Source organism: Schistocerca nitens, chromosome 3 (assembly GCF_023898315.1).
Source record: "Schistocerca nitens isolate TAMUIC-IGC-003100 chromosome 3, iqSchNite1.1, whole genome shotgun sequence".
NCBI lineage: Eukaryota > Metazoa > Arthropoda > Insecta > Orthoptera > Acrididae > Schistocerca > Schistocerca nitens.
This window is the reverse complement of record NC_064616.1, coordinates 88,981,265-88,994,396: the sequence shown is the minus strand read 5'-3', so window position 1 is coordinate 88,994,396 and position 13,132 is coordinate 88,981,265. Positions and strand designations below refer to the sequence as shown.

Below are 13,132 nucleotides of genomic sequence, written 5' to 3'. Positions count from 1 at the left end.
AACAATCAGTAGTTCTCTATTCAGGCTGACTGGATAAAAGTAAAACATCGAGTAAGGGATGACTTTATTGCCCATATGACACGTTTTGGAATTTATCCGTCATCATGTTGAAATCCAGGAGCGATTACTGTGCGTAGATACGGCGTTTTAAGCTGAATGCGAAAAGAAACATTCGCAGTTTGCGAATGTTTGTTTCGCACACAACTTGAAACGCCGTATCGACGTTGCCAGCCTCCTGCGTGGTTTTCTATCACATTTGTATTACTGAAATTACATCATTCTCGAAAATCTTGGAATCCCTGGACTGATTTCGTGCCAGTATCAATGTCATTAACAGGCAAAAATGGTGAAGATGGTCGATTCCCAGAGTGGGGTGATCTGTATATAGGCCTACACAAAAGCTTGTACGACACCGACAGTGTGCAAGGTCTATTCGCACCTGGACAATTTGTCTTTGTATCTGCATTGCACTGAAGTGCAAATGTCGACGGTATACGTAGTGTATCTCGTTTGGAAACGAACGTGTTCTGCTCATTCCCAGTGCTTGCTGCTGACAACAGAGTGCTGAATGTCCCGTCGACAGGCTGGTCATTAGAGATGGAGCCGAAGCTCGGATTAGGAAGGGATGTACAATGAAATCGGCCGTGCTCTTTTCAGAGGAACCATGCTTGCATTTGCATGGAGCTATTTAGGAAAATCGGATGTAGATGGCCGGACGAGTGTTTCAATCGTCGTCCTCCCAAATGCGAATCCAGTGTGCTATCCATTGCGCTGGCCGTGCGGTTAAAGGCGCTGCAGTCTGGAACCGCAAGACCGCTACGGTCGCAGGCTCGAATCCTGCCTCGGGCATGGATGTTTGTGATGTCCTTAGGTTAGTTAGGTTTAACTCGTTCTAAGTTCTAGGGGACTAATGACCTCAGCAGTTGAGTCCCATAGTGCTCAGGGCCATTTGAACCATTTTTTTTATCCATTGCGCCACCTCGCTCGGTACCACACCACAGTACTTCGGGGTTACTGCATTGCAATATGTTGTGTGTTTTACGTTTTGTTTTTGCATTTTGTAGGCGTTTTTAGTATTGCGAAGCTATTTTCACAGAAACGAAGGTCATCGGGACAATAAACCGAATAAATCGGAAACTATACCGGGTCGTTATAAACTGAAGTGTACCTACTCTGATAAGAGTACCAGTGTGGGCTGTAATTATCGTACGTCAGAGAAACTTGGAGGGCGCGCTAATGCAAAAGCAATTTACACTGCAAAAATGTAGTTCCAATTTTGGCCACCTGGCGCAAATCTGACGCTGTACAGCATCTCGTCGACGTCTCCTGTGGTCGTATTGAACACACTGTTGAAGCGGCGGTTAATAATAAATTCAACATTATGCCTCTCTCACTTGTTTAACCTTTTATGCCGGCGCCCTGTTCCTAATCCGTTATATTATGTAAACATTTATATGCGTCTTTCTTGCATTCACAGTGCCAGATTTGCACCTTGTGGCCAAAGCTGGAACTAATTTTTTTTCAGCGTAAATCGGTTCCGCATGAACGCATTAGAATGTCTACCACATTTCATTGCCATTACAGCCACACTGGGCATCCGTGAGCAGCTGCGCTTTCACTAGAACCACCCATATTATTACTCTGCAACAAGCCACCGCAGACCGTGGGTCCTTTGTACCACAATATCCATATAACTTTCTCAAACATCTCCCTCAGTCTTCCATCGACCCGCTTACGTTTGTTAGCTAATATAGCAATCCTAGGGATGGGATCAGGTGTGGAAATAAAAATTTTATCTGTTGGTGAGTGTGGAACTTCTGTGACTGTCACTCACACGGCCACGCTTCACGCTTGTGAGAAGTGCCAGTAAGCTACCGTCCCGTCGTCAGCCAAGAGCACAACAAATCCGTATTCTCTCGTTATCTTCCTTGGAAGGCGTTAAGAAAAGAGAGAGATGCCTATTCTCAGCGGCGCGTGCAGCAGTTCCAAACAGGGTTCCTACCTTGGCCCGCGGTCACAGCTTTCACGTGTGATTAGCGCCCCAGACCCAACGCGCCTTGCGCTCTCTCCAAGCTCTCGGCTCTTCTTGTTCGACATGAGAGCAACAACCCTTTTCCTACCCGTCTCACTCTATTAACATTAACAATACGTATCTTCCACAGTCTCTTCTCACTAACTCACTCAAGCACTTACTAGTTTTAATTATAATCTCGTTATAACCTCGATGACATAATGTTACATGATTTTATTTTTGTCGTAATTACAATTTCATGACTACTCCTGGTATTCCCGTTTTTGGGAGCTTACTCTCGCGTCTTGGATTTGCGGTTATAAAATTTCTGCTGCCGTATGCTTTTTCTGTAGCTGCGCCGTCATTTTATCAAAGATGGGTAAGAGAATGTGTGTTCCCGTGTTTTAGTTGTGTGTCTACTCTCTTGGTGAATGGAACCACTGAATCAGAACAGCGTTTGGTTACTCTTGTAACGGAAAGGGTCTCAAAACCGTGCGCATATTCACCGGTATGCCAAACTGGAGGTTGTGAAACAGGAACGACGATTCTTCCGCGGTGAGACGTATTTTCCTGGGCTAAAATCCAACCTACTACGCGTCTAGGCTACGGTAACGTTGCTGAATAAAAAATTGTGAGGTCCTCCACACGAGTACAAAAAAAATCCATCAAATTTGGGTTACACGATAAATCACGAAAATTTTAAGGTTATCTATTCACCTAAATAGATGGGTATTGCACTAACGAAAAATTAAGATTGGAACCACCACACAGAAAATGTTAGGGGGTGGAGGGGTGGGGGGGAAGACGAACAAAATGACTGCGTTTTACTGGCTGAACGCTTCCAAGCTGCAACAAATGTACTATACGAGAGTAGCTATACCCTCCTGGAGTGTTGCCGCGCGGTGTGGGATGTTTACCAGTTACGAGAGGAGAACATCGAAAAAAATCGAAGGAGGCCAGCAAGTATTTATTGTATCATCGCCGAAGAGCGGAGACAGTGTAAAAAATACGATACACTAATTGGTGTGTAAATTTCATTTGTTCCATGTGCTATTCGAGAGTGGAACTGTCGAAAAACAGTTGGACGTGGTCTTGCCAAGCACTTACGTGAGAATTGCCGAATTCTAATGTATGATATGAATAATGTTGCTCCGCTCAACTCGGAGGTTGCCAGGTGAAGAGATTTCCCTGTGTATGGGACTACTTTGGAGGAGAGGTGACGTAATATTTCTTATCACCGGACTTTTTGCCAATGCCCTGCGTTAGATATTAAATGAGTCCACTTTGTCTTAAGGGATGTGGGGGCAAGACGACATCGTTGGCGCCTGGTCGATGGGTACTTCAGTCGCCTTCCGAAAGAAGGCCACGTGCAAGTACAGGGATGCCTCGTCTTCCACGCTTTCACTCCATGCCCATCCATACCGAAACAAGTATGCAATCGCCTACACGCGTGCACACTTTGTCACAGCCGGTTTAAGTTCCAAGCGACACAAGCCGCAGCTTAGGATGTCCCAAACTGGGAAGGGCGTCAGAGGCACCACCATATACAGGATGTATCACAATTAGTAGCGGCCGCTCGGAGTGTCACGCTGAGAGGGGTATCGAGGCGTCCAAGTGGAAGATTTGTACAGACTGCGTATCACAATTAGTGGCGAAAATTGACACAGGTGAAAGTGTACGAGGAAACAAGGTTGGAGGGGATGGGTACCGAATGATAACTCGCTTCTGTTGGAAAATGTTATAGAACCGGCCTCGCTTTCTGTTCGCCATCATTACCACTGACAGGTTGGAGTACTACCACCACTACGTTACTAAGAAATTAATAAAATAAAAACAAGTTTCTCAGTTGTGGATGTTCGCATCGTCAAATTCACTGACGGAAGAAAACCGCAGCACCAAAAACTAATTAATGTAAACGAAATTTCGGGAATACATTGGTGTAGCTAACACATTTAAGTGATTAACATTGCAAGAGGACAGATATATGTAAGCGCGAGATAAGCCATTGCAAATGTGGAACGCCGGTACATTAATAACCGGTGTAACAGCCAGAATACAAACGAGCATATATTGTGTCGTACTGGTGCCGGATGTCAGTTTGTGGGCCTGCTGCACTCGGTCGATCACAATATAGGAACAGTTAATGCTGCTTGTGGATGACGCTCGAGTAGTAGTTCGATGATGTTCCGTATGTGCTCGATTGGAGACAGATTTGGTGATCGAGCAGGCCAAGGTAGCACGTCGACAGTCTATAGAGCACGTTGGGTTATGTGGGCGATCATTGTCCTGCTGGAAAACACCCCTCGGCTACTGTTCAGGAATGTCCAGACCATAATTCCAGGTGTGGGTCCAGTGTGTGTAGCACGCAGACAGGTTGGTTGCAGGCCGTCGGCTGGCCTATTCCTAACCGACACACGGTCATCACTGACACCAGAAAATACCCTCCAATGAGTTCACGCTCGAAATCAATGAAGCCGCAAATGGCGGTGGTTTCGGGTCAGTGGAATGAACGCTACTCGGCGTCTGGCCCGGAGCTGTCCTTAAGGAAACCGATTTGAAACAGTTCGTTGCGTCACTGTGGTGCCAACTGCTCGTCAGATTGCTGCTGCAGATGCAGTACGATGCACCACAGCCATACGCCGAACACGATTGTCTCTCCTCTGGGTGATGCCACGTGGCCGTGAGGAGTCTGGGCTTCTTAAGACCGTACATTCTCGTGAGCCCCGCTGCCAGGTATCGTGTACAGTGGCTCATTCCTGCCAAGAGTTTCTGCAATGCCGCAGAAGGAACATCCGGCTTCTCGTAGCCATATTACGTGACCTCGCTCAAACTCAGTGAGTGTCTTTGTCGCCTTAAAGGCATTCTTGACTAACATCGACTCACCACGACCAATCTAAACGTGACCGTTGCAGTGTCAATTTAAAAAAAGCACACCTGATTTGCATCCTCACAGTGGTGCTACTAGCGCCACTCTTTAGCTATTGGCGCGAAATCTGACTAGATATAATCTTTCCGATGTAGAAACACGTCTACCAACTTCCACTTATGTCGCACAATTCCTTCTTGGTGCTGCAATTTTTTTTCCGTCAGTGTATTTCTTTACTAATAAAGTATAACATAACAACCGGGAAAACTGCTTTATGCGCTAGCTGGCGCACGAGAACAATGCGGAGCTGCAGTGAGCCCTGGATAATCTGCGGCGGCGGCTTCCGCATAGCCAGCTTTGCAGCAGGGGCCGACGGCTGCCGGCTCGGCCTCAATTTGTTGAAGGCACGCCACTCCCTGGCCACGAGTTCACAGGCGCTTAACCTCCGACCCGGTCACTTAACGGGTGCTGTTTAAGCCCATCGGTCATATCGGTAATGTGTGTGGGAAGCGCCAGCACTCCGCTATCCCTTCTTCAGAGCACACCTGCCACCGCTCCGTAATCGGAATTCCACAATCTTACAAATCCAGTCTCGAGCATTACGTTCACTTCCAATAATTACGAAAACGATTAGCAGTGTAATTATTCTGTGTAGCGCACTACGGAGACTCGGGCAATGGATTTAAATAATGACGATTTTGCAGTTCGCGGCATATTTTCGGATTTGAGAGCGTAGTTCATCGCGGCGACATTTTTCCATAAATGTTTCTCGGTTTCCTTGCAGCGTCAGAATCGTTTGTACACTCGAGCTTTCGACAACTTGTTCTACCGTTGTCGTCAGGAGTTATCTGTTGTAATCGGAGGCAGTGCGGTACTTCCATTCGTGTATTTGGTCGAATTATATCTTGGACACGTGACGAGGTCAAGGAACTTCCATCTGCTACCAGAGATAACGTCGAGCCAGTGATGTCGATTCCATTAGGTGGTGCGTAACTCAGCTTATTTCTCTGTAGCCTTTCAGCTTCTAGTAGGCGTTACCACGCACCACTAATTGAGTAATTGCTGTACCGATTAGGCTCGTTGCACTTTCTGATCTCCACGAATTATCTGGTGACAGATTCCAAATCGGATATGACTTTCGTTTCGTGTTCCTTTCTGAGGATATGTTCCGCAACAGAAGATTTGTCGGTATCGCTATCTTTTATGTGGCGTCGATGTTCTGAGCAGGATTCTGAAATCTTAAGTATGGAATGACCGATCTAACACCAACTGCATTCACTGGGCGCAGTATCTCTAATTTTCTTGGGCAATATACAAAGCTACGTGGCTTAACATCAGTACAGGCCGTCTTTCTGGTCGCACGATCGAATACAGCTTTTAATTTTGTGTGTCTCGGTAGAAAATCCCATGTGGGTGTGGAAGAACATTGGTTGGGCGCTAGTACTGCGCACAATCAAAATATCATGTTGGTCATTACAATGGCGCGCCCGCCACTTCAAACAATGGCTTACGCACATTCACAAAGCGCGTTGTACTGTGACTTGCGTCGAATCCTTATGCAGCCGCGGCCGAGCCCAACATACTGATTCACCGGCCTGAGTTTTATAGTGTTGTCACTTACAGTCAGCTTTCTGCCTTGTCCCCTTTAAGGAATGATGCACAGGTTACGATTTGTGCAACCACCAATTGCGACATACTTTGTCATTTCAGTTCCGAAACTGTCCCTTCGATTTTCTTTGCGTGGCTATTTGTATACGGTCCTATTTAGCTCCCGCCCGTGACAACGCCGTATTACACTGGCTGTAGAGTCGTCTACTATTGTGTCGACTTACGAACAGTAAAGTGGAGCAAACGTGAAGTGTTACGTCACTGGCGTTACTTCTGGTGCATGTTACTAATCCGAAGTAACGATCAACGGAAAATCGATTAGAAAGGGTTTAGTCATAAAAGGCAACTTAACTAGAATGTCTTTTCGGGATTAAAACGTTATTATCGCTGTATACAACATTACCCCACAGGTTTACCAATGATTTGTGCCTTCTTGCATAGTGTGTGTGTGAATTCCTTTTGGTCAGTTTATAGCCGTTATCAGTGAATGTTCTTTGGCAGGCCTCAGTATACTCCAACACCGTGGCTAGGGTCAGTCGACATATATGTTCTCTGGGTATGGTACCGCGTCATAATGTATAAAACTACCGCTGCCGGAGAAAAACCAACGTTTAGGCCACGGTTGCAGAGGCTTTCTTCTGGGTATACTGGTAGACCCAGAAAACTTTTATGTCGATGTAGTACTTCGTTTCTTCACTTTACATCGTCTATCACTTCGATCACATCAATCCAATTCGTGGACCGCTGGCCAATTTCTCTTCAGTACTGTACGGTCAATATTACTAATCGGATTTTCTTCGGCAACTCTTGTATACGCTCCTTAGTGTATCTCATCTGCAGTGTTTCTCCAACATCACGTATGGAAGTTATTTTTTTCTTTCTTTCGAAGGACAGCGGTTAAAAGCAGAGCTCGTTAGCAAACCTGCATCTCTAGTCGGCAATGGTAGCGCCTCACTGCTCGGATTTGTACGTCCGCGATGCGATTCACTTAATGCTACAGACTTGCACATTGCTGAGGCGCTGTACAGTTTCGGGCGGCTTTCATTAGGGTAAGTGGCATCCAAAACAAATTTCCGTTTTTCTACCCTCCCCGCTATGCAGACACCTCCCAATTTCTTGTTTAATCCCAATCGCAACTTAGCCTCTTCATTCATTTATAGGATCAACATCAAGTGGGCAGTGAAATAAAACGTGCACATTTCGCCATTTCATGTTTTTTTATGATACAATTCAATAAGTGAAAAAAAATAGCACCATTTCTTTTCCGCTCTTTCATTGCCTATCAAATGGAAGGCCGTTACTAACGAAAAAACAAAAAACCCAAACTATATCCTTTACATTTTCATTCCGTTGCGCGAGAGTGACGGAATGTAGTAGCTGAAAACAAGAAACGAGCGTGTCCTTACCAGACAGAGAGAGTTCTTAGGGACTCGTTGCTCAATCCAATCCATAATTTCCTTTAACACATACTCCTCCCCTCCCCACCAATCACTGCCCTCTGCCCCCTCCCACCACTTCGCCCTCCCTCTTTTACACTGACCAAGCAAAGAAACTGGTATAGGCATCCGTATTCAAACACAGAGATATGTTAACATGCAGAATACGGCGCTGTGGTCGGCGACGCCTAAAGTGTGTGGCGCCGTTGCTAGATCGGTTACTACTCATACAATGGCGGGTCATCAAGACTTAAGTGAATTTGAACGTGGCGTTATAGCTGGTGCACGACCGACGAGACACAGCATCTCCGAGGTAGCGATGAAGGGGATTTTCCCGTATGATAATTTCACGGGTGTACTGTTAACATCAGGAATCCGGTAATACATCAAATCTCCGATATAGCTGCGGCCGGAAAAAGATCCAGCAAGAACGGGGCCAACGACGACTGAAGAGAATCGTTCGACGTGACAGAAGGGCAACCCTTCCGCAAACTGCAGCAGATTTCACAGCTGGGCCATCAACAAGTGTCAGTGTGCGAACCATTCGACGAATCATCATCGATATTGGCTGTCGGAACCGAAGGCCTACTCGTGTACCCTTGATGACTGCACCATACACAAAGTTTTACGCCTCGCCTGGAACAGTCAACATCGACATTGGACTGTTGGTGACTGGAAACATGTTGCTTAGTCGGACGAGTCTCGTTTCAAATTGTATCGAGCGGATGGACGTGTACGGCTATGGAGACAACCTCACCAATCCACGGACCCTGCACGTCTGCAGTGGACTGTTCGAGCTGGTGGAGGCTCTGTAATGGTGTGGGGCATGAGCAGTTGGTGTGATATGGGGCCCCTGATACGTCTGGATACGACTAACAGGTGACACGTACCTAAGCATCCTGTCTCATCACCTGCATCCATTCACGTCCATTGTGCATTCCGACAACTTGGGCAATTCCAGCAGGATAATGCGACACTCCATACGTCCAGAATTGCTACAGAGTGGATCCAGGAACACTCTTCTGAGTTTAAACACTTCCGCTGGCTACCAAACTCCCCAAACATGAACATTATTGAGCATATCTGGGGTGCCTTGCAACGTGCTGTTCAGAAGAGATCTCCACCCCCTCTTACTCGCACGGATGGACAGGCCTGCAGGATTAATGGTGTCAATTCCCTCCAGCACTACTTCACACATTAATCGAGTTTATGTTGTGGCACTTGTGCGTGCTCGCGGGGGCCCTACACGACGTTAGGCAGGTGTACCAGTTTGTTTGGCCCTTCAGAGTATTTGCTTGTCCCTGTGCCCCACAGAAGCAGCGCCCGGCGTAATCGGCCCCGGAGCCACCGTGGTGCGCCACGAGATGTCTACGCACACGAATTGGGGTGGCGCGGACATGTGGCAGAGTCGTTACGCTTTTTCGGGTCACCCCCACGGTAATAAATTTAGCAACCAACACGGTGGCGACACGTCCTTTCGTCGCCCATGCTAGCTGCGATTTGCAGTCACGAGTGGCGCTCCGGAACGACGCGTGACTGTTTCCACTCTCGTGTCAAATGTCGTACCGTACGGTTTAACCGATAATGAAACTGAATGTAATGACAACTATTACTTAAGAGAGTTTTTAACTTCGAGAAATAGCTGAAAGCATCAAACAAGTTTATCTGATAAAGCCAGTTCTTATCCAAATCTTTACATTTCAGCTCTTGTCATAAGTAAAGCACCTAACCGTCATCTGGAACAACGTTGCAAGTACAATTTTATATGTACGAATTTTTAGTGAATTCAGTTACTATTCTGAAAGGAGACGGAAGTGTGTTTCACGAATTAACGGGAAAGACGATTTTTAATAAACCTTGGAGATGACTGTTGTGATTGTAATCAACTGTTTGTTCTATTTCCTATTACGGTATTGGCGCATAAAGGTCTTGAAAATGTCCCGTCACAAATCGGAATAAACTTATTATTAGTTCCTAAATTTATAAGTTAACATAGCAAATGCGCACTGTGCCGATTTTCGTCCCCTTAAAAACCTGCTGTAGAGTATTCTTCGCTCATTTGTAACCACAGCCCGTGACTCCGACTTAATTACACGTGTGTGTAAGCTGGACGGATCGTCTGTCACGAAACACCCGGAAATGGAACAGATTATGGTGATCGCGTTCTTGTTGCAAAGCTCCTCCAATGCTATGAAATGCTTGTCTAATGACGACGAGTCCATATTCACCAATCACCACTAGTACAAATATTTTCATCTGCGAATGCTAGCATCTAAAATAAATACCATAAAATAAAAGGACGTATTTTGCTAAGGCATCCTGAACCTACAAATGCCATTATTTTTTGTGTGTTTACCGTCCAATCAACCGATGTAGTTTGTTGGGTTACACAGTGCCTAGAGAAGTTAAGTATTTGGTCTTATTAGGCTGCAGTGTGTTCGTTTTTTTTTTTTCTGAATGGATATCCTCCACTTCGCCAAACACAATATAAAAACATTTTTCAGACAGCCTGCAAATATTCTGGAAATGGTCGGAATACGTGATTAATATGTTATATTTCTTCTCCGTTTGCAATTACAATGAGAGGTTCCAGTACCTTCTTCACTACTGAATATCTAAGAGTTAAAAAATATCAAGTGCATCGCTGTTTGAGCCTGTCACTATTATGTTTCGCGCCTCCTGGCAACACCACGCCGCGCCATTTCGATGTGCACTGCGCCTCAGAGCGACCCAAGTTGGCATGTAAGAGGCGTAGTCAAGTCCATCAGCTAGCCGCCGCACTGTTAGCAGAGGGCTCAGCGTCCACTGGACTAAATGGACGGCCGTATACAGCAGCACACGGTCCACTAATCCCGAAGTATTGCCACGCGATCAAGTCGGTGCACGGTCGACTGACTGACGGATCCCAGTGAAATGGCACTGGTCAGACTTCATCGGTACGAACAAGCGCTTGTTGCTGCTTGTGCCTGGGTATGTTTTGAACTTAAGTACCAACTCTGACCATAGAGAAGCTTAGAAGTGTTGTGAATGAGAACAGGCAACTACATTGACGCAAATGAAACGACCCCTATGCCAACGGCGGCCCTCTACCTGCCAAATTTCGCAGACAACAGTACAGATTCATAAAAGAAATGCTTCATCTGTTCTGTTAACAATATATGCAAGTAATACAGCGAGCTCTCCTATGTTACACACTTTTAGCAAACTCTTTTCTAATACAGTTCAGGAATATTATTGTTAAGACCAACACTGTGTGGTTTTCTTCTTTCGAGACCGTGAAATGTGAGTGCAGCTTACGTCAATGTTACAACCAAACGTTCTTCGTGTTGTACAGTTTCCCCTGAAATTCTGCCATTTTGATTTTGCGTGCTGTGTATCTGTTAGGATATACGGAAACGTTTCCATGTTCATCCTGTAGTAGTTGAAAAATTTTCCTGTGTATTTCTTCAGTTGTTTATGTAAGTGATAAAATTCTCCTAGTTTGCTTCATTTGCTAACAATGGGAACTCTCCATCGTACCCACCGCCCCCCGTCAGATATAACGGTAAAATGGCCCAATGGATTGCCCGTCAAAAACTGGACACAGATCTGGCATCAAAACAGAAAGAAAGGGTACTAAACTGTGAAAAAAGAAGCAAAATAGAAATTGTGAGCGGCGTAAGCTGAAAATCTGCAACATCGAGCGAGTTGCGGTAACACGGCGTCGTAGTTGTGTGGTCATAGTGTTAGACTGCAAAGCAGGAGATCCGTGTTCAAATCTCCTTCGTGTCCCATTTGTTTCACAAATCATGAACTTTACGTTCGATCATTGACGTATCTGTTCTCCTTCTGTAGTCTTGCCAATCATTTGTAGAATATCAGTCATCTGGTAATAACATATTACCGTCGCGAGTCAATGTGAAGATAGCGAAAGCAGGCCAAAGCCGCTTAGACCTCTCACACAAATGAAAACAACAAATAAATGTTTGTGAACTATGTTACAACAAAGGAACTCAGGAGGCAAAACTTCCAAAACGGAACGGAACGGTCATAACATGTGGTACTTGTGTGAACAAAGAGGAGGTACGTACGACTGGAGGTCCTTACACCTCGCTGTTGCAAACGACCGTTACACCACGATGTAGACACAAATTTTAATATAGCGAACAGACACGTCAATGACCGCACCGACAGTTCATAATTTTCTGGAAAAAAAAAAATGGGGTACGATACTCGAACCCGGACCTTTCCATTCGCACGCCAACACCGTGACCACATAATCACAACGCCGTCGCTGATCAAATTCGCTCGTGTTGTACGTCTTGAGCTCGGAGCGTTCGCTGTTTCGATTTTGTTTCTTTTTTCGCAGCTCATTACACCTCCTTCCTGCTTTCGTGCTCGATCCACGTCCAATTTTTGACGCGCTATCCACTGAGTCATCTTATCACTAAATCTGAGCAGGGTGGCGGCGGTGGGGAGTTTCCCTCGTTACAGGACTGATCCAGAACTCCCTTCGCCTTAGTCTGGTTCTTTGCCTGGTCAGGCATGCATTCGCTAGAAAGTACAAATCACTTTGTCCAAAAAAGCAATTCAGTTGCTTAGCGACCGACTGGCTGCGGACCGTATGTCGGATGTTACTGGGCTTCAGTGGACGAGCTTCAGCGGTCGACAATGTGTTTGTCGGACCAATGTGGACACTAGAGCAGTGGGTACTCACCAGTGTAGCCGGGCGCGCACGTGCAGGAGTAGGACTCGAGGCTCCGCAGGCTGCACGTGCCGCCGTTGAGGCAGGGGTCGGAGTCGCACGAGTTGGCCACCGGGATCTCGCACAGCGACGCCGAGTAGCCGATGGGGCACGTGCACGTGAACGTGGGCGACGCGGACGGCGACGTGCGCACGTGGCACGAGCCGCCGTTCTGGCAGCGCGGCCCGGGGCCCGTGTGGCACGGGTTCGCGTGCTGGCAGTACTCTCCCACGTACATCGACGTGCAGCTGCGCACACAAAGTTCACAATCACACGCTGCAGCCAACGAGAAACTCTTAGGTCAGGTAGGTCAGGGCATAAATAAGTATACAACAGGCTGAACTACGGAGTTAAGTTAAAGATTCGGATCGATCAGACCGTAGGGTGTTAGAAATACGGTATTTCCCAGATAGTGATCCTGCGTCTGCTTCCTACTCTTAATATGTCTCTCAAAATTACTATAACGTAAGTATTCACATCTTATATGG

At 46.3% G+C, this 13,132-nt stretch overlaps 1 protein-coding gene across 1 annotated transcript in view; it reads right to left on the bottom strand.

The window, feature by feature from the left end:
• LOC126248062 (neurogenic locus Notch protein) overlaps nt 1-13,132 on the bottom strand; it is a 401,991-nt gene that overhangs the window by 147,789 nt on the left and 241,070 nt on the right. The window contains exon 3 of the mRNA XM_049948703.1: nt 12,618-12,892. Coding sequence (XP_049804660.1) covers nt 12,618-12,892 — 275 coding nt within the window. The remainder of the gene's footprint in view (nt 1-12,617; nt 12,893-13,132) is intronic.